This window comes from Ciconia boyciana, chromosome 3 (assembly GCF_034638445.1).
Source record: "Ciconia boyciana chromosome 3, ASM3463844v1, whole genome shotgun sequence".
Classification (NCBI taxonomy): domain Eukaryota; kingdom Metazoa; phylum Chordata; class Aves; order Ciconiiformes; family Ciconiidae; genus Ciconia; species Ciconia boyciana.
Window position 1 is genome coordinate 67,850,970 of NC_132936.1, and position 23,466 is coordinate 67,874,435.

At 39.1% G+C, this 23,466-nt stretch overlaps 1 protein-coding gene across 5 annotated transcripts in view; it reads left to right on the forward strand.

The window, feature by feature from the left end:
* ADGRG6 (adhesion G protein-coupled receptor G6) overlaps positions 1-23,466 on the forward strand; it is a 115,982-nt gene that overhangs the window by 39,101 nt on the left and 53,415 nt on the right. For 4 of the 5 annotated variants that reach the window (XM_072855982.1, XM_072855986.1, XM_072855983.1 and 1 more), the window contains 4 exons: positions 5,281-5,622; positions 11,347-11,967; positions 16,803-16,871; positions 19,979-20,062. In XM_072855982.1, coding sequence (XP_072712083.1) covers positions 5,281-5,622; positions 11,347-11,967; positions 16,803-16,871; positions 19,979-20,062 — 1,116 coding nt within the window. The remainder of the gene's footprint in view (positions 1-5,280; positions 5,623-11,346; positions 11,968-16,802; positions 16,872-19,978; positions 20,063-23,466) is intronic. The other variant, XM_072855985.1, reaches the window with a different exon arrangement.

Consider the following 23,466-nt stretch of genomic DNA (forward strand, 5'->3'; position numbering starts at 1 on the left):
TGAAAGCAAATTATAATTAATTCTGTGCTGCTTTTCTATGTCTAAAGTGCTAGGTACTGTAGCTAAGATTTTCTGTGGTCTAGGATTGGCCTAATTCTGTCAGGCAGGGGAGATTTTATTGTTCACTTGAATAAGACTAGGCTTAACATAAACTGTTTTGTTTTGTTTTCTGAAAATTCGATCCCAGAGCTACATAGATTTATTTCAGGATATTTCCATATGAAAGTTGTGTCCTTTACAGGGAAAAAGTAGAGTTAATTTTCATGCCAAAATGGAGTCCAGCAGCATTCTATCCTACTTTTATGAGGGAGCCTTTTAATGGATTTTAAAAAAATACCAGTAGTGTTAATTCAACCCACACCAGCTATCATTGGTATCCTGTGCTGCTGCCTCCGCATATGTAGTCATTTACACTTCTGTCAGGTGGAAAATGCTGTACAGAAGGCCAGCTGCATGCTACCGCTGGAAAAAGAAAAACCCAATGCAAGGTGTAACTTAGTGTGAAAACAAACTGGATAATGCATGAATTGCAAGCACAGACATTTTTCCTCAGAGACCCCGTTTTCTTTTGATCCTAACCTTCACAAACTTTAAGTCTTTAGGGCTGAAATAGGCAGTGTCCCAAGCTGGATTGCTTTTGCTCTTTTAAAAAAATTCTTGGCCAAACAAAATTTGCTGTCCAGCATTTCTCCAAGGTTGGGTAAATGCAGAAGTGAAAGCAGGTGGAGAGGTAGAAGTCAAAACTCATGCCTGAGAAAGAAGTGCAGAATATAATAGGGCAAAAGATGAGGGAGTTTTTGGGGGAAAACGATGACAATGGAGAGAAGTAGAGAAGTGTGAGGAGCTAGAGGAAAATATGAATATTAGCACAGATTTTGGAGGCACGTGCTGGAATGTGTTAGTCATGTAAGAAGAAATCAAAAAAGAGAAGTATGAACGCATGGGACAAGGTTATATACAGAATGTTTCCTTCCCAAATCTGCAGTTCAGCATTGTAGTTCTGGGTCTGACTGTGGCTTTAGCTGCCCACAAATGGCTTGTGAAAGTCGCTTTCAGATTGTGTATCTCAGTGCCTACAGGTGTCTTCATGAGTTCAAACAGTGGAATTCTGTGCTGGGGCTCTAAAGAGACAAAGCCAGTATACAGGACATGCTGGGTGATTAATTTTGTTGCATAGGATATGAGGTTTGTGTGTGCGCGTGTCTGTTTGTATGGTGCAATCTTCAATGAGTCACATACTGTTTCGCCTAGCCCCTTGGACTTAGGACAGTCTTCAGATGATTCAGCATGGTGTAGGAAAGACTAGTATAGGGTACTTTCCTCTTCATAGAAATTAAAAGGTATATACATGAAATAGGCAGGAGACTCATAGAAGAGAGGGAATGGTCTCATGGTTAGGAAAATTGGCAATCATGAGAACGGGATTCTATCCCTGCCTTTACCAATAAGTTCCTATTAAAGATGGCCAAATTGCTTTGACCAAAATTTTCTATTGGCCACTAAGTACTTATTTCTGGATTTTCTACAGTGGGCCAGATTGGCAGACTACTCTCCCAGCTGCAGTTTAAAGTCATTGATAGTGTGCTTTGGACATATAAAACCCTGTACAAATACTAAGTAGTTAAGGAAAATCAGTACTCTCATTTCTTAGATTAGGAACCCAAAATCCATGGAAACTTTTGCCATTTTTGCCCATTATCTCCATGCCTAACTTTGTCCTTATAAAATGGGCATGATAGGAGGGAAAAAGCCATTTCCCCTACAGTCAATTCCCCTTCTGAAGTCAATTAACATTTGTGAATCGCTTAGATAACTTTAGTGAAAGCTCTAACATAGTCCAGAGGAACTTATTAATTTTCCTTTTTAGTATAGTGTTGAAGTGTCATACTAAATACTTAGTTATTCTTTTATTATTGGAAGTGTGAGTCTGCAGAAAAAAAAAAGTGATTATGAAATGAAAACCATACTCCAGGGTGTTCTCATGATGGAGACAAATGAATTGCCCAGTGAAACTTTCCATTTAGGAAATGGTGAAATTAAGTGCTTGATTTCACTATATGGGGAGGGTGTTCATTTGTGTTTGGGGAAGAAAAGAGGGGTAGAAAAGATGAAGGCTTTTATTGGATAAAATATATTTAGAGAGTGAATTTCCTGTGGTCTAGGGTGATAAAAAATACTTGACAGGCAGATTCTGTGTATGTGGGTTTCCTGACCAAGAATATCATACCTAAATTTGTTCCAGTTAAAATCAATAAAATATCTCAGATTGCTTGCAGAAATGTTTGTGGTGTGTATTGCAACAAGTATTCAGTATCTGCAGTTCAGAACTTCTCTGGGCCAATAGGATTGCAAAATATCTGTCAGCTTTGGATGACAGCCTAAGGTTGCCACAGCAATTTTTCTCTTTAATGAGTAAAATAGGTGGTGTTTACAGAAAAATAACTGTCTCATGAGAAGCTGTGCAAAAAGTTCCATTCAAACCCATTCTGTTTATATATAGTTTTGTTGTTTGTTTTCTTTTCTTTTTACTTACTACGGTGGACATTTGCATGAAAACAGGATATTTCTCCTTCAAATTGCAGTCATGGACAGAATAACTACTATACCAAAATGGAGCCAACCCACTTCAAAAAACTAAACTATTTTGCTCACCAAATCTGTTTCTTCTGTGTATGTAAACTTTTGAGCACTTATTTTCCTACCTAAATTTAGGGGCTGGTTTTTTTGTGTTAGTTCTGTAAAACCAACAAAGCAGTATGGATATAATAAAATGACAACATGTTAGTGAAAAGATTAAATGAGTAAAAAACCCAGTAACATAAATAACATTTATGTTTTAGTATTTAGTGACAGACAGCAGGGATAAAAGTATTTTGTTATGTGTTCTGATGGCTTTTTTTACACAGCTTAGAAACAATTATAAATGCTTAAGAGAGAGATAAATAGAAGAGCTGAGTCCTGTTTTGGCTGATGGTGATCAGTAGAATTAATAAAGGCAGGCTTCTCTTAAGAATGTCTGTGTTCTTTCTGATGGGCAAATTTGACTTTTCCAGTCTCAGGTTGAATGTAATATTCTACCAATTTGAGAGATACACTTTTACTGACAAGTGGCATATTTTTTCTGGTTCAGCAATGTTTTATAATGCCCTTAAGATTTACTTTAGGGGTCCTAGGCTGGATGAGTGTACATTAACACCCATGTTCCTTTATGTATTTACATCACTTAACAGCTTAGTCCCTGGCTTCAGGTCCATCTGGGTGCACAGGGAAAGCTCTCAACTGCCCAGATAGTTCTGTGTCATTTATTTGTCTGGCAGGAATGAGTAGGAGAGTGGGTGCCGCGTGCTGCCAAATCCTCAGCCCCTGTCGCCCTCATCCTTGCAATAACGAAGGCAGGGGCGTGAATCACTGAGCCTTCCAGCTGGAGGCAGCTCCAGCCAGAGCCATCTTACAGCTGCTCTGCCTTGTAGAGGCTCACTTGCCCTGGACTAGGAGACCACAGTGGCTTGTGGTTAGAGTGTGCTTTTCCTGTTCCTCCTCCTCTCAATCTAGGGTGGTTCTCTGAAAACTGGTACCTATCTGTACAAAATCCACTGGATGAAGCCATCATCTGTTTGTACAACTGCAGGATTTATAGTCACCATACTGATAAGTAAATATTCCCTCTCTGGTTGATAAATGGAACAGCAGGGTTTCGGGGCAGGTGAGCATAGTCCTCTGACTGTAAAGATTTGCAGAGAAATTAAGAGTGGACAGGCTCCTGTTTATACTACACAGATCAAGTTTTCCAATGTCATGAGCACCACTTCCTCCCAAAGCCACCTGCAAATTTTCAGACAATCTTTTTTTCTCATTTGAACAAATAAGCATCCACTGGTCTTTTCTAATGTAACCAGCCTGTATTTGGCTCTGAAAGACCAATTAATTAAGTCTCTTTACCTCTTTGGGGCCACATGAATTCGTGATTTGCAAATAAAAATTATAAAAACTCTGTAAAATCCACCTCGCAGTTCTCCCTGCAGATGTAAACTGCTTCCTTTTTTTGCCATGCCACTTCACAGAGTCAGGGTCCATTTGCTTAGGCCGAACACCATTTGAACGTGACTGAACAATATCAGGACCCAAGCAGTGGAAAGAAGCATCAAGGGCTCTTTGGAGAAGTTTGTTGCATTTATTCCCATGTTATAGCTGCTCCATATGTAGTTTACACTTGACAACTTTTTTAGTTGCTTTTAGCTTGGGCAACTAATAATGCATGTTTACATTGTCCTATTTTTTTCATACTTGCAGCACTTGACACAGGATTGTGGCCTAATGAAATGTTTGCAAAGTAATTCAGCATAAATGTGCCACTTAGTTTCTTTGGTTATCTATTGGCGATATTCAGTTCCCACCTAGTTTGTTCAGTGCTGCTTTGGCAAACTGTTACGGATTTTAGCAGCAGTGAGTTCACCGTAATTGTGTCATATAATACACTAAGTAAATATATGATAAATGAGCAAATGTAAACCAAACAAGAAACACAACCCTGAGGACTAACAGGGCCTGAAATTCTCATGGATAAGCACAGCAGGTGAGCAAAGGAATATGAGGAATAGGCTAAGAATTTCTTAGAGCCTGACTGCCACAAATACGTCAGTGGAGCTGAGTCAGCATGGGAAGAGTGCAGTAATTTGCTATTGATTCAGAAGCCAGTAGCTCACTGCTATCCTTCTGGGTGATGTGGAGAGCATTTGCCGGAAATGCTGATGACTAACCTTCGAGAGCTCTGCAGAGCTGCTGCTTCTGCCGCTCTTCAGCCCATCTCTTGTGCTGCTGCGTTCCAGGGACATTCCGCTGGAAACAATAGCATGGCACAGAGCGGCTGGAATCTCTAGCCACCAGTCAGCATCAGACCAGCAGCCAAAAAATGTAAATGATACCAGTCATCTTTTTAGAAGTTGCAGTTTAAGAATTCATTTGCCTCTCTGAATTAAAAAATGTTGCTTTCACTGCGGCTTTAATGTACATAGCAGATATATATTGTGTGCACAAATGAATATTTAGCAGTATAATTTATATTTCTTTTGTGTAAGATTTCTTATATAAAATATTCTTTTGCTGTACTATTCCTCCAGCATTTTGCCCACTAGAAACCAGCCCTTTTTCTGCCTTTCTTCCTCCTATCGCTGTTTATGTTTTTCAGTATAGAAATACATTTAGTTATTGTGTTAATGATTTACTTTCCTATTAAGTTATCTCTCCTCCTGACCTCCAGCCTTTCTCTGTTTTTATTGCCAGCTCACGGATGCTATGACTGTAGGATCGTGCTAACTGACCCCTCTGGAGTTTTCACTTCTCCGTGCTTCCCCAGTGATTATCCCAACAGCCAGGCGTGCAAGTGGATCATCCGAGCACCTCATGGATTCATCATACAGCTAACATTTATCGATTTTGACATTGAAGAAGCTCCAGGCTGCATTTATGATTCACTGACGTTAGACAATGGAGAAAGCCCAATGAACCTTTGTGGTATCACTGCCAAAGGATTATCCTATAACTCTACCGGAAATGAAATGATCGTGTCATTTAAAAGTGACTTCAGCATCCAAAAGAAAGGTTTTAATGCCAGCTATGTACGAAGTAAGTAAACACAAAGCATTTTATCCCTCTTTTATAGATGTTAGAAGGAAATGCCCTATAAGGATTAGAATGACAGTTCCCAAAGGAATGAAGTCCTCCATGGGAAGGGAAAGGATGGGGAGGCTGCAGGGTAAAACTACAGCGTTCTCTTGTACGTTTTTTTAACTAATTTATTTTGCTTTGGATGAAAAGAAATTATTTTATTCTGGGACATGGCATCAAGTGTGTTAGAAAAACTTTTCACGTGCAAAGATTTTAGGCCTAACAGTGCCTCTCCCTGCGGATTTATGCTGGAGGGTTTGAAAGCAGGACACCTGTCCTTCAGGTCAGCGTACCTGCAGAGGGACGTAAAAACCTAAAGGAGAGCACGAGAGGGAACTTAGTTGAGCCAGAAACAAGGCCAGCCTGGACGCCTGGCCCAGTGAATTGCCCAACAGTGGGGAGGAGTTTGTGCAGAAGGCAGAACTTCTCAGGGGTTCTTCCAGCCTCTAGAGCAAACTCCTAGGGATGAACTGGCATTGCAAAATGGCTACCTTTCGTTCCAGTTCCTTGACCTTTCTTTCCCTTCCTTAAATATATAGCAATGCTTAGACTTTAAAAAGCCTAACAACTGCAAAAGAAAGAAACTCTTCCTTTTTCCCCTAGAAGATAAGGGTACAAATAACATGTGATTGATGTTGGTTTTGTTGTTTAAAGCACTAATTAGAAGTTGCTCTCACATGGCAGTAAAGGGCAGTGAGGTAAAGGAGGGCATTAGGATGATCACTTACAGGCCCCATATGCTACTCACCATTCATTCCACTTCAGGGCTATGGTTACAGTTGCATGCTCTCAGTAGGCTTTCTTTTTGTTGAAGTCACCTTAGACTGAATACCAGTATTGCATTGAGCATTTATATTATTGTAGCACACATGCTCTGTTGGTTGGCTGCCTGCTGTAGAAACACAGAGCAGGGAGGCTTGAGTTATCTTCAGTCACAAACACATCTTCGTCATGACTTTATTTTTTTTAATATTTATTACACATATAATATATTTTAAAATAATTAAGATTGTAACCCCTGGGAATCATAAGACAAAAGTAGTCCTGATTATACCAGCAAAATTTGTGTGCAGTTCTGAAAAAAAAAAAGGTAACATCATATCGGAGTAGCTAAAAATACTTCTTTCTACTGAGGTCCTTTCATGCTGACAAAATGAATGTAGTAATAATTCTAGGAGCACCTGTTCTCTTCTGAAAGTGGAAGCAAATTTTCTGAAAGGTTTCTCTATTTGAAAATAGCAGCTCTTGCTGTGTTGTAAGAAGCTGTAAAGTCAAGTGGATAATAAAAAATGATATGCAATCAGATTATGCAAAATTATTTATTTCTTTATTCCTCTTTAATATTTTAATGTTTAAGTATAACTATAAGGGATAAGATGACTTACAATTGGAATTGAAAGATGCAGTGTTGCCCTCAGATGTGTTCAATGAGGAGGAGAGGAAAGGTCCACAGACACAGTCAGAGAACCATTTGTGTATATATACCTATAGGTAACGCATTTTTATGAAAGCAAAAATACTAACTCCATGCCAAATTGAATAGTACCTTACGTTCATGTATAGCACCATTAAAGTTAAATAGTCTTGGAAGATATCCTTTCATTTTGAATAAGAAGACTACTCCCCAGTGTGAGTAAAGGTTATCAGTGACCTTCACCTGTGACTTACATTTTAATGTTTCACATATATATTAGTACAGAAACTCTGTGTTAAGGCATGGTGTTAAGCATCTGGACTAAGGCTGCTGAATTTTGTTTTATTACTCCAGATCTGTAACTCTCACCTGACACTTGATTTTGATCGTGGATGCCAGGAGAGCTGGCTGCATGCATCTAGGGCAAATTATAACTATATTCTGCTTATTGCAAGTTGTGCAATTACATTGGGTTCAGAAGGTAGTTACAGACAAAGATCATGGCAACATTTAACCTGGCAGTGGATACAGAAAAGGGGCTTGGTAAAGGGATGATAATGTACTTTCCTTTCAAGTTATAAAAGCATGTAGACAATAGGACATCAACGCACACACGCACTGAAATTACGACACATCTGCATGGCAGATGTCAGTGCCACGCTCTCCCGTCCTTGCAAAGAGTTCCCAAAGCCATCGGAGAGATTGCATTACCCCCTCACTTCAGGTCGCCAATGGAGTTTCAAAGCTCCTTTGTCAAGCTCACACCATTGTTGCTACTATGAACATGATACCTGGGCGAAATCATTAATTTCTCCCAGAGCGAGGAGAACAGTGTTACATTTTCTTTCATTTCTCAGAAATGATCACATGTAAATAATTAAGTAGTTTGTTCACTTTTGAGTTTCACAAAGTAATGCAAAATTGGAAGGTAAAGCGCCATTCAAAGACACAGCAATTTGCTATCTAGAAATTAGACATTAAAGGTCAAAAAAGACATTAAAGGTTAATGTCTAAAAAGACATTAATGGTACGTCCTAATATACAATACATACACGAGACAAAATATCTGTGGGGAAAGATAAATATAAGAGAGTAAGTGAGTTTTGGGAGGGAATTAGCTGAGAATAGAACAGCTTTTGTGTGACCACTTGGTTTTATGTAAGAGAGCGGTTTCAAACTGAGTTTCACAGACCATGTCCTGTTATCCGTAACAAGTTGGCCACCCGCACCAATGTTGGCTTTCCTGGTTGTCACCTCCTGCAGCACACCAACAGCAGATGGATGGGCCGTATCCTCAGCTGCGGTAAATGAATGCAGCTTTGCTAGTCTTAGGGGAATTACGTCAATTTACACCATCTGAACAGCTGGCATGTTAAAAAAATTTCTAGTAATAGTTAACTGCATAAGTAATAGCTCCACTGGTGAGTAGAAGTCGCTCAGTCACCAAAAGGAGAAGAAGGAGAGCCAACAGACCTCTGTTAGTACAGAAACGCTTGAGACAATGTCATGTAAAATTAGCACACAGTTGAGTAGTACTGCAGTAGCCCAGATCAAAAGCACAATTCAGTGCAATAGTAACAAAAAACTCTCAAACAGGTATTTGGTATGTGGAGGCTTGCAGACCTCATTAAAGTTGATGCATTTCTTCCAGCATCAGTGAAAGGGAAGATGAAAGCAGTGAAGCTAGGAACAGCAGAAGCCACCACTCGAGCACTGAACCATGCTGAAAAGCCCATCAACTGGCAGGAAAGCAGTTTTCCCGGCAAGGGATTGTAAAATACAATCTAGGGCTCCTGGCTTGCTTATGTGTAAAGGGGTGTATGAGATGTGAGACAGTGAGCTGCAAGGAAGGTAGGGGCTCTAAAAAGCATCAGCAGCAGGCTTTGTGCCATCCCAGCACTCCCAGAAGAGCAGATGTGGATCTCAGAACAGCGAGCTGCCTCTTGCTGGTTGCTCCTGCTGCACCCAGGCTGCCGAGACTTTTGTACCTTCTTCGTGAGTAAATAGCAATGTGTCCAAAAAACCCCCTGTTCATTATAGTCCAGTTATGTTCCTCACAGAAACAATTTAACATAATTCTGAAAGTAGTCTAAACACTTGGATGAATATTCCAAGAATATATGTATATTCTTCCTCAGAGAATAACCAGCTTCTCCAATACTAACATCTGAAATTCATCAGTATGATGACTGGCTGTGCAACAGTAATCAGGAAAGAGATCTGCGCTTGGTGTTGATGGCGGGATTCTGTTTTCTCTACATGGACAAGATACTTGTCAGTTTTGTCCTTTCACTGTACAGGGAAGGTGCCAGTGGTTAAATCTATCAGATGAGTACAGTAAAGTTGAGTAGACTTGTTCAGTACCAGAGCAACATCCTCCCTGTTTATTTCTCTTCCTATACTGTTTAAATGTGACCGGGTGGTCTATAACTCCCCTGACCACCCTAACAAAGGCTGGACAGTGCTCATATGAATGAGCTTTCTTCTTTTTCGAGTCCTGAATCCTTAGACTTCTTCTGGAACACTTTCCATGTTACGTAAAGAAGCTTACAGTATAATTAACCCGTGAAAAAAATGTCCCTGTTTTCAATGGAGAGTTGAACACATTTTCTATCTATAAAATTGTTACAACATACTTTTGCCCTTGGGAAGGAAAAAAAATCTGTGAAGTAAATCCAGTAACTATAAAAGCCCAGTATTTTTCTCTCTTCCCTCCCATTCTCCGGTTGCTGGGTTGGCAGATAATGTGTAATGCTTTGTGTTATTTTACTATATAATATATTGGTCAAATTATGTCCTTGTGTATATCCAAGTATGGTAGTTTGGAGCTCAGAGTCTTTGCAAGCAGCTGGCAAAGGGAAATTGCAATACCACAGACTACACAGAATCCTTATACCCCATATATCTGTCTCTTTTCCTGAGCGTGGCGTCACAGTCACCCTTCCCTCATGTCTCACCCTCCCATATTGAAAGGTTTTTATTTCATTCTGAGAAGGGAACAGGTGTAGTAATTAATACGTGTGTTGTGGCATCACTTAAAAATCCCAGGGGAGACTAGGGATTAACTATTGTGGCAGTTATTCTTCAGGTCTAGCAAAAACCAGTTTCACTTCCAGCATATACACTGTGAAAATGTGTAAAAGAGGTAGCAAACATTTGCTGGAGATGTGGTCTGCCACAGAATTGCAGAGCCAGAAATAAAACCGAAGGCTGCTACAATCTGGTCCTGTTGACCTCGAGGCCTTTGCATGACTGATAACCTTAAACTGCTTTCTGTGGAGAAATTTACTAGAAGAATTTTGCTGCCATAAATGTGCCAATAAAACTGAGCATATCGACACTTTATTTTGAAAAATAATGTTCTCCAAAGTAGAGTGAACAGAATTGTCATTAATATATTCATGGAGAAAAAGCGTATGTCGTGTGATACTGTTTTTCACATTTGGTGACTGCCATTTTGCCAGTGCAAATGAGAATACTTAATAATGATTAGAGACAGAGTAATTCTGCCCATGCCTAAATACCCTTACTGCAGTGCATATTTGCAAGAGGACTAGCCATTTCTAGATACTTGTGCAAAATCCAAAACTGCTGACCCAAATATTTGCAAATAGTGAACAGCTTGGATATAAATATTCATGAAGACACGATTGCAGTGTTCAACCAGAAGGCTGCTGGGGACAAAATGAGAAGATGCCTAATGCTTTACAGAACCCCATTAGCTGAATTCAGGAACAAAAGGCTTCAGTTTGCCAAAGAATGTAATGGGGGCTTTCTTCTGTTGCGATCTTTAAAAGAAGCAAGGCCTGAACTTCATTGGCGTAATGCAGTCATGCAGACAAGTAATTAAAATAATATATCTTAAAAGCAAGTCATACTGTGTTTTTCAAATAACTGGTTTATTCCATTGCCTAATGCATCCTTCCTAGATGAATGAGTAGTAATTTTTATAAAGTGAGCTGAGGCAGAGTTGGAAGTTAGTAGGTAATATGTCCTAATATTGCTCTTAATGCAACTTGAGGGGTTGTTAACTGTGTGGAGCACAGCATTCTCTGTGCCATTGGAAAGGAACTGTGCATATTTTCAGCTGAGTGCACTCCCAAGCCAAACTCCCCTTTGTGTGTGCTATTGGTATATTACAGTGATAAAAACCACCTGATGAATGTTTGATTTAATGAATGTTACTTTAACCCCTGCTGCCAGTCTGCCTTTATTTCTAGGTGATGAATTTATTTTTTGTTAATTTATTTATCTGCTCTTTCTTCTAGTCGCCGTGTCTCTGAGGAATCAGAAAGTCATCATTCCCCAGGTTCCCGATGTCGATGTTGTGTCCGTGGCAGAGACTGTCTCAGTGCCAGAGCTTAGCCAGTTTACACTGTGCTTCGAAGCAACCAAGGGCAGCAGCGATGACAACGACGACTGGAAGGTTTTCTCCTACACTGATGCATTGTCGACAGAATTCTTCAGCTTCGGGAAGACCACAGAAGGCCATTTTCTGTCCATGTCAGGCACACAGTGCATCCTTGAGAATGCATTGCCCCGAAATGCAGAGTTTTTCACGGGAACATTTCAACAGCTCTGTGTCATAGGGGATAGCTTCTCGGGCAGTATTGGCATATATGCCAAAAACACCTATCGCATAGTGTACTGTCCGGGTATCTTTGGCAAAGTTATCCCTGGAAACGGGAGACTGGTGCTGGGCTCTAACAGCAATGAAGTTAGCTCTCTAAATGGGGACATTTACAACTTCCGCCTCTGGAATTTCACCATGAATGCACAAACACTGGCCAACCTCAGCTGCGATGTGAAAGGAAACATTGTAGACTGGGAAAATGAATTCTGGAGTATTCCAACTTCAGCACTGAAAGCAGAAAACAATTTGAGTTGTGGTGAGTACATCTTGCCAAATCTTTTTTGCTTATTTTCCCCCCACACTTCTGCATTGTGCTGAACATATCATATACCAGCACAGAAAAAAAAGAGAGTTCCTGTGAAAGAAAAACAGCAAGGTCTCACCTTTCTTAGACTTTAGCTCAACTCTTACCATACACAGAGACTTTGAAAGGGTATAGAGTTGATTCCCTAAAGGAAAAGAACAAGTTCCCTAAGTATATTGAGTTGCTACTTGAAATGATCTGCAGATCAAAGTTTTTCCAAACTGTTTATTGGCCTTCTGCTCATACGAAATGGGGATAACAGGCAAGTACCTGCTAGCCTCAAGTAAGATTACAGTGGTGTGTGGAGAAAAAAATGTGTGTTAACTAACCATTTAGTAAATGTTTTTGTACCTGCCCTTGGCCCTTTGATTAGCCAGAATGAGCACTTGCTAGCCTTGTGCTGTGTGTGCAGAGCCAGGAAAAGCAGTGACAAAACAACAATGCATATGAGATGGAAAACTATGAAAAAAGATTAAATTAGAGGAGGCAGACAGGAAGGAAGAGTTTTAGATCAAAATCATTGGGTTTTATCTTCCTGACAACATATTATCAGTCCTACTTTTAATTAGTAATTACTGAAGGTCTTTCTTCCTGTAGATGACTCCAGAAGATAAATTTCAATACATCATCCAACCTATTCTCATTTCATGGCTCAGACACTTGATTCTCATAAGTGTCCAGGTGTAATTTTTATATATGTATATGTTATTACAGCTAGTTGACAATTTTCTACTGGAACATTTTTTTCCACATGAAAAAAAGATCAAAACTGAAAAATCTTTGTCTCTTTGGACCTTTTTTTTTTTTTTTTTAAAGAATGTTTTGGTTAGTAACAACTTTAGACATATTTGGATAATTATAAAATGCATAGGGGAAGATCTGAATCATGGCCAGCAGTAGCCTATACACGCATATATGATGCTTGTGAAAATCAACTGCTATCAAACTCCATGTCCACAGAGCTTCAGCCCTCCTATTGTAGCAAATACACATTTGTTAAAAAAAAAAACAAAAGAAGTCGAAGTAAACAGTTACAAATATTGGTTCTTTCTGAACCATGTGGCATCTTTTCATACCTAATGTTGTCCTCTCCAATTTTTGCCTTCTTCCTCTTCTGACACCTTACTACTTATTAGTTTAAACATAGCTTAAATAGTGTCAATATAAGTGTCTCCTGACAAAGCATCTGTCAGCACTCTGAGAATCCTTAGCTTAAAACAGAAGCTGGCATCATTAAGGTGTGCTAGTTTCTGTATCTAATAGCTCACGAGGGATTAAGGTGGCTGAAAAGAACCATCCTGCTTGCTTTAGTTTACTCAAACCGAAACATGAGGTACTCATTCACAGCTAGACTTGCTAGGACAGCGCTCAGCATGCCTCTGCTAAAAACATTTAAGCAACACCTCTATAAAAACACAAGCAACTAGGTGCCTTCGCCCCTCTACCAGAACAAAGAAAAGGCTTACCTAAACATTGACCATGACTGATGAAGGTGTTCTGGACAAAAAAGTTGTTGCGTTTCCATCAGTATGAACCGATCTGACAGAAAATAACTTCCCGGAAAATCTTACTCCTCTTACATTGTTATACCGTGAAGACTACCACAACACTTCTACTAAGCAACCTACCAAGACCTCTGTAAACGTTGCGGTCTCATTTAATTTTGGCTGGAGTATGGTTCTTGTCCTTCTTTCTGTTAAAGACTGTACAGTCCCATGACACAAATGTAATATCACAGCTCTGGTCATAGAAACAATGCACTTATTTTCAGTCCACAGCTTTATTCCTTGGGATGTCATCGTTCAGCAGTTTCCTTACAGCAGAACATTATTTTAGAAAATGCATATTAACGTTCATATGTTAGGCCCAGGTGTCTATACAAGCCACTTCAAATGTATCTGTATATAAGCATTGTTATTTCCTCTAACTAAGCCTACGAGAAAACTCACTGGTCAGTATTTTTCTTTTGAAGATGTTAAATCACCCCCTATGATACAAGCTTTCCTAAAAGAAAATACTGCATGCAATGCCATTTCAAAAATGGTTACTAATCCCAGAGATGGAATTGTTAGAATTTTCTTCCCTTCATCTTCTTGAATAAAAGCCTCCATTGTAAAACCAGCCTTCAACAGGAGAGTTGATGAGTCAGGCTATCAACCATGAATAAACCACTGGCAGTGGGGAGATGACTCTAACTGATTAGGCTTCATTTAGCAGCAATGGAAGGATTTATGCAGAAGAGAGGTTTTCACACAGCTCCAGTAATGCTTCCCAAGAAAGCGGCATGTGACTTACTTAAAAAAAAAAACAAACCAAGCATTTAGCAGTGATCTCAACATATCTGTGCCTGAACAGTGCTTACATTTTTCAAGGGGTGTTATTTTCATGGTTCTTCAGACAAAGCTTTTACAAGTAGATTTACGGAGCATAAAAACACTGGCAAATTGTTCTGGATAATCTTTTCATAGTTTTACCTTCTCCTAGTTTATTCCTTAGACTAATGTTTTCACAGCTGTGCAATCATGGTGGGGTGTTTCTGGAAGACTTGACGGAATTCTGTTTTTATTGCCGTACCTTCGCACGGCTTGCATTTAAAGGTATATGTACACAGCCTGGGTATCTGGACTAATTTTAAAACAAGTAGCCTAGGTAACGATAGCGGTGTAACAACACCAGTTGAGAGCTCAGTGCAGGCAAACTGAGAAGGATTTAATCAACCTCTGGTACTGATTTTGGAGCCAGTACTGGGTACACCTATAGCAGGATATGATCTACTCCATTTAAGGGTAATGTGGCCGCACGTCTGTCCATGCCTGCAATTGCATTTGCTTCATGTACACTTCATATGAGTCCTTCATTCCCAAAGGCCAGAGGCATTCTTAATTTTGCTGTCAGATTTAACTCAGGGTGGGATCTGTCTGCCTTAGGCAGCTGAATGATGTTTCAGGCTGAGCTAATTGCCCTCAGTGCTGTTTATGAATAGTGGAATGAAAAAGGCTGTTCCAAAGGTCAGTGCATCTCATACTGGAGAAGACGTCTCAGTGAAGTCAGAATTTTTTTGCTGTAGGAGTGCCTGTTCCTCTCCACTGACTATAAAGAAAGTCTAGCGTGACGAGCAGATATGGATGTCTGAGTTTTAGAGATTTGAAGTGACTGAGATGTATCACACAAAGTGGCTGTAACACAGGTCCATATCTGCTGTTCACATTACGGACCGTGCCACTTGGCTTCATAAAGTAGCTTATGCCAAGTATCTGTTTGCATCCAAATCATTGTATTTTCTTTAGTGGACACTGAGGGAAAGTCTAGTCTGGCCAGAACTCAACCCAATTAAAGCTTTAAAAAGCTTATTGGATATATTCACTGAAAATATTTCTCTTTAAAGTATACAGTCTTCTGACTTCAGTGTTTTGTAAAGTTGGATTGGATTTTTTTTAGTTTCACCAAATAAAATCATGATCTTTTTTTTAAATACTCACTGAAGAAAATATGAAGATTCACAGATTTTGCAAGCCAGCTTTCAGGTGACCTTTCCATGATACAGAACCAAGAGGAGATAACTTACAACAGGTTTTGATATTGACTGTTTAATATTAGCAAATACATTTGGGGAAAAAAAAAGTCTCACGCTCGCAGGAGGTAGTACGTTCACTTAGAACATCCTTCCTGGAGTTCATAGGAAGTGTACCAAGAAGTGAATTTGCCTGTATCTCTTAATCCATTTAAAAAAAAAAAAAAAAAAAAGCTGAGCTTTAATATTTGTTGAGGATCACATGTTTTAAATTCTGCCCTATTTTTGTCATCAATACATGTAATGGTAGCTGTGGCGTGACATGATTTCTGTGTTGAGGCCCTGTGCTTCATCTGTTCTTGCATCACAGAAGTGTTTTCCTAGCTGTCTTTATGAGCTGATGGGTGGTGGCTCTTTAATTTTATGGAAGGATACAATGTTTCATGAGAGAACCTCATTGAGTCAATATGATTCTTATAGTGGTAAAGCAAAAGCCATAAAGGGCAATGCTCCCAGTAGGTTCAAGATTATGCCATGCTCTATGGCCCCATTATCTTCAGCACAGTGTGCAAAAGCAGCTGTATCTGCAGCTGAACCGCTGGGATACACAAAATGTAATTAATGCAGTTTCACCAATTCTTTTTCTGTAGCCACTCTTATATGCCCTGGTTTTGTCTCCGGATCATCAAAGTATGTTCATGTTGTTGTGAATAATTCAGCAGAGATACTGACTTACAACATTATCTGCTTATAAATCATGCATACCAGAATATTAATCACGCCCACGCCCTGGGCAGAGTAACAAGCTTAATCACCTTTTATCTGGTTGGTGTCTGTCACAGGCAGATTACTCAGAAGTGTGTGGTGGGTAACTGGTGCTACAGCAGAGGAGCGTGGTTGCTTCTCCAAGGCACGCACTATTACTCATGAAGATTGCATAGATCCTATAGCCATACTGACCCCTCCGCTTAAAGCCATTTCACAGAGTACATGCAAGCTGCATTCATTTAATGCGATGTTCTTTAGCGAAAGCTAAGAAAACTGGGGGAGAATACGTGACTGTAACTTGCAAGTCAGCGGGGTTTTCATGGATTCCTCATCCACAACAGAAAATGAAAACACATCAGTCTTATAGGCAAATGGCAGTTTCAGTTTTGCCACTGAGAGAAATGAGGAAGAGGACTGTATCACTGCAAGTTATAATATATTATGAGACATGATAGTTTCATGCCCAGTAGCCAAACCTTTCTAATTATTTTACTTTCTTTTTCTAAAGGCTCATACCTAATTCCCTCTTCTACCATTGAACCAACCAGTTGTGCAAACCTGGGAAGCCTTTGCCAAGGTAAGAAGCCCAGGTCATATTCACAGTTTCATCTTCGGGAAATCTTTATTTTCCTTGGGTTTTTTATGCCATTCCTTTTTCATTAGTGTTTCTGAAAGGGTGAACTGCAATAAAAAATAGCAAGGAAAGAAATTATTTAGTCTCATCAAGTGTGTGGGTGTCCTGTATGTACAATACATGGAAAAAAATGTGATCACTCCCTTGATAATACATTTTCCAAATAGTCTCCATTATATCAAAACTGAATTAATCAACTGCTTTCATTTCTCTCTCCATCTCTTTTCCTCCGGCACATTTTGACAGTAAAATATTAACCAGGATAAGAAATGGGTACATCTGTAAATAAAAAATATGCAGATATAAATAAAGGAACTGACTATTATTCATTTTTTCAATAAGCTATTTTGAGGCTAGATACTTTGAGATTAGCAGGTAAAAATTTAACATCAAACTGCAAAATCCAGCAGCTATTGGTTAATGAAATGCTTGTTACAGCACTTAGTGATGGTTTAATAGTGTAAAAATCACCACGTATAAGAATTCATTAGGTGTCCTTAAAGGTCAGCTCAGCTGAATGAAAAGAATAGGTGAACCCTAAAGATTTCCGTGCCACGGGAATTGTTGGACATGCAAGGACAGTTAATTCCTTCTGCTCTGCTTAGAGGCTGAAATTCTATAAAAATGCTCGACATGAACAACATCAACCCATTTCCTTCATGAACACAGACCTCCTAATGAGGTGGCATGCTATGTTAAACTTTAATCACAGCAGCAGCTGCACCAAAAATAACATCTAGCTCTGTAACCCTTTTCAGGCTGAATGGTGGAAGAAGCAGACAGGAGATAATAAAATATAAAAGGGGAGGAGGAAGTCTCAGAACTCTTTCAAAACTGATATTTACAAGTAAATCAGATTTAGCTTAAAAATAAAAAGGAAAATGCTTGGGAAGCCCATAAGAGATCTGTGTCAGTCTTCAGTATACTTCTCCCAGATTTTCCTGAGGTAAATTTGGTTCAGGTTCTTGGAGCATATTGTACTGGTCTCCACAGGGAATGTGAAATGACAGTTATGTCCATAATCAGATTTCAAACAGTAGCTTTCAGGCATCATATTCACAAAGCACAATATGATCTAAATACTACTATTCAAATAACTTAGGTAAATGTGACAGCAACAATTATTCAGTATTGGTCTTTTTATATGTGAAGGGTAATACAGCCACCATATAAAGAATTTTGTGCATTCTCTTGGAAGAACTCTGAGCATTTTCCTCTGTCAAAATGGCATGGTGTGAAAGGAGAGAGAATATCTTTCACTAGGTCAGCTAATACAGCTGCAGAAATGGGCACACTTTCAGCGAAACAAGCCTGTGTTTCTAAAAGCCTCATCCTTTTTTCCAGCTTTATTAACTTGTCTAGTAGAAGATATTGCCTCTAATAAAAGATGCTACCTTTCAAACTTGCCTCTCTTAACTTCTTAGACCATCACATCTTCAATAAACACTATGAGTACTTTCGCCAAGGTAATAGCCTTTCCTTCTCTGAAAAGCGTTTGGTAAAGTGTCGCTGGTGTTCTGTGTTTGTCACTTTGGAAGTGGCAGATCAGATTTACCCTGTTCATCATCACCATCATTATTGTCATAATAATGAAAATCATAAAAAGATGCCTGTCTGTCTATTTCTGTCAGCATTGCAGACTTATTTTAAACTGAGAGGCCAGTTTGGATTCCTTGTTTGTTTGTTTGTTGTGTGTTGTGCAATAGCACCAGTAACAAAGTTTGTGGATGCTGGATTATGTCAGCTACTGTCTGATGAAAAAGCTGTTTTCCCCATTATGCTTAGCAAATATTTTCATTCACTGGAAGATGCCTCCTTTAGCAGCGCTGACTGGTGGATACAATCAGTAAGAAGCCTTATAACTTGTTTCTCAGACCATATAGCCCTGAAGTTACACAGAAGAGCTTTTTCGTGTTATAGGGTGTCACTTTATATACTCCCTTTCCCAGTTAGAACCGGTTTGCTGCAGTGTCCAACTCTGCCTTCTCTTTCCCTAAGTTTATTTTTTCACTAAAACCTGAACATGAACCTGCTCCCTAAACTGAGACCTGAGTTTATGACTTTCAGACTTAAAAGGTTAGCTAAAACAACCTCACAAAAAAATCAGAAGTGCAATTTCTTGCCTAAAACACAATTGCTTAATCTTTCCAGGTTGGTTCTTGGTCAAAATCTTCAAAAGCCATGTAACACTGTGAGATTATACTGCACCAACTTGCAGACTTTAAAAGACGTTTTCAGGAAAAAAGAAATCTGTCAGTGAGTGGATTTGCATTCCCTGGGAGTTAGTAGATAAAATTAAATTATTTTCCAAACTATTATTTAAAAATTTAGTGGCATGATCTTTTAATTCGTCTAGCATGTATACCCTCCCAGTACGCTGGGGGGGAAATTTGCAGTTTTGGCTCCTCACTCTGATTTTGAAAAGTGTTTTAGCTGGTTCTCCTGGGAAACATTTGCCAGAGTTGTGTGGGGTGACTCCTGTTAGTGTCAGTGGGAACAGTACAGCTGAGATCCTGCATGAAGCTTTCAAAATATATATTCCACTTCAATTATTCCAAGCCTGATTTCAATTCTTTTCATTGTATGGAGCTCAATGGAGTTAACTGGATCCTTACATGAGCATTGTAGTTTCTCATTTGTTTGTCATCTTCAGTCCCTGAGTAGGGACAATTACTCTTTTCACAAGCAATATTCTAAGTGCATGCATCTTAGAACTTAGAAGATCTATTTTCTGGTCTTTGCACAGATGTTTGGATCTGAAGCTCTCATAAGAGGATTTTGAGTTTATGAAAGCAGTACAGGACTGATCTTGCAAACTTTACACTGGCAAAACTCCCGCTGAAGTCAGTGAAAGTGAAGATTGCAAGATTGGGACCACAGTTCATATCATTCATCACTTTGTGCAGAAAAAATAATGTGTTTATTTAACATTTATGGCATTGTGTGTAGATGTTTTCATTTTACGTTGTCATGCATTGTTCCCATTTTGTCTTACCTTATTAACATTCATATTTCATTCAAGTTCACCTCTTTCTCATCTTTATTACCAGCTACTGTAAATGCTACTACTCCTACACCACCCACTGTCACCACTAACATGCCTGATACTAATAGAAACGATAAGCCAAACAATGGTAAGAAATCCTGTGTTATATTTTTCCTTGTACTGTGTCTAGAGCAAATTTATTGTATTTTAAGGTGTGTTTTTCATAGTATCATAATGTCAAGGGTCATGTCTCAGTTCTGATCTCATTTACATTGAAGTAAATCAGGAGTAACTTCACTGGACCACGTAAGAACGGTGTAAATGAGAACAGAACCAAACTTGGTGTTTATTTGTATCACGTTTACCTGGCTCTTGTAGGAAAGGGACTCACTTTGTGTCACCCGTTGTATTTACCCATGCAAAGAACGAGGGAAAGGAGAGGGGTTTGTAAAAAGCATCTGAAAAGAACCATGCAATTGAAATGTTTTAAGGCTGCAAATTCTGAGGCATTGTGTAGCGGCCGCCTGTGCAGCCAGGGTGGTAGTATGCTGGGATTGTCTGTTCCTCACTAGTCAGGCGCAGGAGCCAAGTGGAATCGTTCCTATGGAGCAAAGCCACTTCCACTGAGTCAACAGGAATCTTTCCACTGACTTCAAAAAGAGCTGGATCAGACTTTACTAGGGAAAATGTTGACAGCATCAGATATCATTTACTTTTCATTTAGAAAGATTAAGGGAAAAAATAAGGTAGTAAATCAGCCTATTATTAGCACAGGAAAAAAGTAGGGATTTCTTTTGAGGTTTTCTCAAGTTCTATGATATCACTGTCTCCTAGAGACTGAGCATCATTTTGTGAGGCACTGCTAAAATATTTATTAGTTTGTTAAAGATAGTTGTTAAACATCATTAGCAACAGAGAGATAGATTTCTGCAATTTTAATCTGAGGCTTCAGGATATTTTTTGTAAAGATTTATTTCTTCGGTGTGCTCCACAGAAGTAAATTAGAATCTGGGGGTTTTTTGTGGTTTTTCTTTGTTTTCCCCCAAATGCATCATTTATTACTGTAGGATTTAAAATTCTTGGGAGTCTTTGTTCTCTTGGCAGATCATTTCTTTTACATTGGCAATCAGGCAGTACAGTACACACTGCGAAAGAATTTATCTGAATTCAGCCTGTTTGGATTTACTAAGCTGCAGAAGTAAGAAGAAAATACTGAAAATTTCTTCCAAATTGTGCTTTTTTCTTTCTGTGGAGCCACTCACTCTATGTTCACCATGAGCAGTTAACTCTGATTTTTGTAACTACAGAAGGAACTGAATGCCTTATTAATGTTAGTATGAATAAAAACTGGACAATTAAGTCCTTTCTTTGGCTTTGAAACTCCCAAGAGAAAGTAGAAAGACTAAGAAAAATAAGCCAAATTCCTTTACAGGAGAAGCAAATTAAACTTTCACTCAGCTAACTGGCATCATTTTCCCCTCTTGGTAAGTTGATTTTTAGACCAAGAGCAGACAGCCAAGAACAGAGAGTTAAGTTGCATATATTTTCTTTAATCCATTAACTATGTGGCTTACTACACGCAGACCTGCAGGAATTCAGACTTCCTGCTACAGCTATCTTCAGAATGAAGAGAAATTCACCTGAATCCTCCCATTCACGACCACAGAGGCAGCAAGAGTCTAAGATAGAAGGGGTCAAAAAGATAGGAATTATCTCAACCCCAATTATTTGGCCAGTGAAACAAAGGCCTCTCCATTTCAGTAAAAACTCAGCAGATGAGAAGCCAGAGAGAAAAAACACGTACAGCTTGTTTCTTCCAACTGTGTCCACATCAGCTGCTTCGGAGGAGACCGGCAGTGATATCTTGGCTGCTTTTACAGAAAAAATCAACCTAGATAATACTGTGATGAATCGGTTACCAAATGAAAATATTTTGAATTATTCTAGAAGTTCATTTCATGGCACTTCTGATGCAGCAGATGCTGTTACAGAGCCTTCTTCTGTGAACGCAGCAGTTCCTCTTCTTCAAAACAGAAGTCCTAATGCAGAGCTAGCACTGACTTTGGCAGATGGGCTCAATGATTCTGACTCTGAGTCAGCGTTCCGCTCTCCCCTTAGCAGCAGCAGCACTGCTTATGAACACAAAAAAGAAACTGTGTGGATTTCGTCCTCCAACAGCGGCACAACCAATTTCATGCATATAAGCAATGTCTTGGAGCCTGTGAGTTGGTGGAGTGAGACTGTATTTCATCATCATATCACCTCTGACATTCAAGAAGACAGACATCATTCTCTTTCTATCTTATCTATATCACCTACAGAGGAGAAATTATCATTCCAAAAAAGTAGGCTTGATTTGCTAGACTTCGCACCTGAAAATTTTTACCTGGAAATGATAGAAGGCAATGCTGATAGGAAACCTTTTTCTGTGTTAGCAGCAAACAGTGAATTTCAGTTTAGAAAATCTATGCACATTAAGGAACATCATTCAGGAGGCATTACAAATTTAACCTCTGTGGAGACTCCATGTGCAAACCCAACAACTTCTTTTCAAAACATGAAAAAAGCATACACAAAATTCATGCCTGACATCCAACTGACAAATTCAGTCCTAGGACACAGTAGAGAACTACTAACATTTTCAGCACTTTTGGTAGGAACAGGCTGGACAAGCTCAGCATTTAAGCATGTTGTAACGACCCTGCCTGTTTATCAACAATCGTTGACTGACATATATTTGGAAAGTGGCAGCATATTTATACCTAATAGCAATTACTGGTCTCATTATTTAAAACATTCAGTATATTTTCAAAAGCCAAGTGAGACCCTCAGAAATGGAGTACTGGAGAATAATTTAGATGCATTTCATGATAGTACTCAAAATGAAGAATCAGCTTTTTCCATATTAGAGCCAGAGAACACGAATACAGTTGGCAACTCCTGGGACTCAGGTTACTTGGATTTTCCAACAAAATATGTAGATATTTCCCCTTCTTTAACAGCAAGTTTCTGGACTATTTCCTGTCATTTGAAAGAAGCATCTCAAGTGTTTTCTGGGGAGCCATCAGAAAATTGGTGGCTCTCATTTAATAAACTGCTTTCTTCCCCAACAGAGAGATTGCCATCCATTAGTTCACCTGCTAAGTCTGACAGTATCTCTGAACAAACATCTGTCATGAGATTATTAGGTCACAGGGCTGAAGAAATGAACTTCTCTAGTCATGCATCAGCTTTGGAAACACAAATCTTTAGTTCATTTATTTCAGGCCTTTCAAAGAGAATTTCAAAAAGTAATGGCAGGACAATATCACAGTTGCACTCAACAATGAACTTTGCAAACCTAACCATGTCTTCCAACAGTGAATTTTATTTTAATTTTCCTTTCCCTTCCCTGGAAGCACCTTTGAGTCAACCCTCTGTACAGGTACAGGTAAGTCCCTTTGATAAGGTACTTGAAAACTCCACAGAAAAATTAATTATATTTGATAGTTTGCACATGCAAATTGGAACTGACATAGCAAGTGGTCAAACCAACATGACCTTCCTAAACAA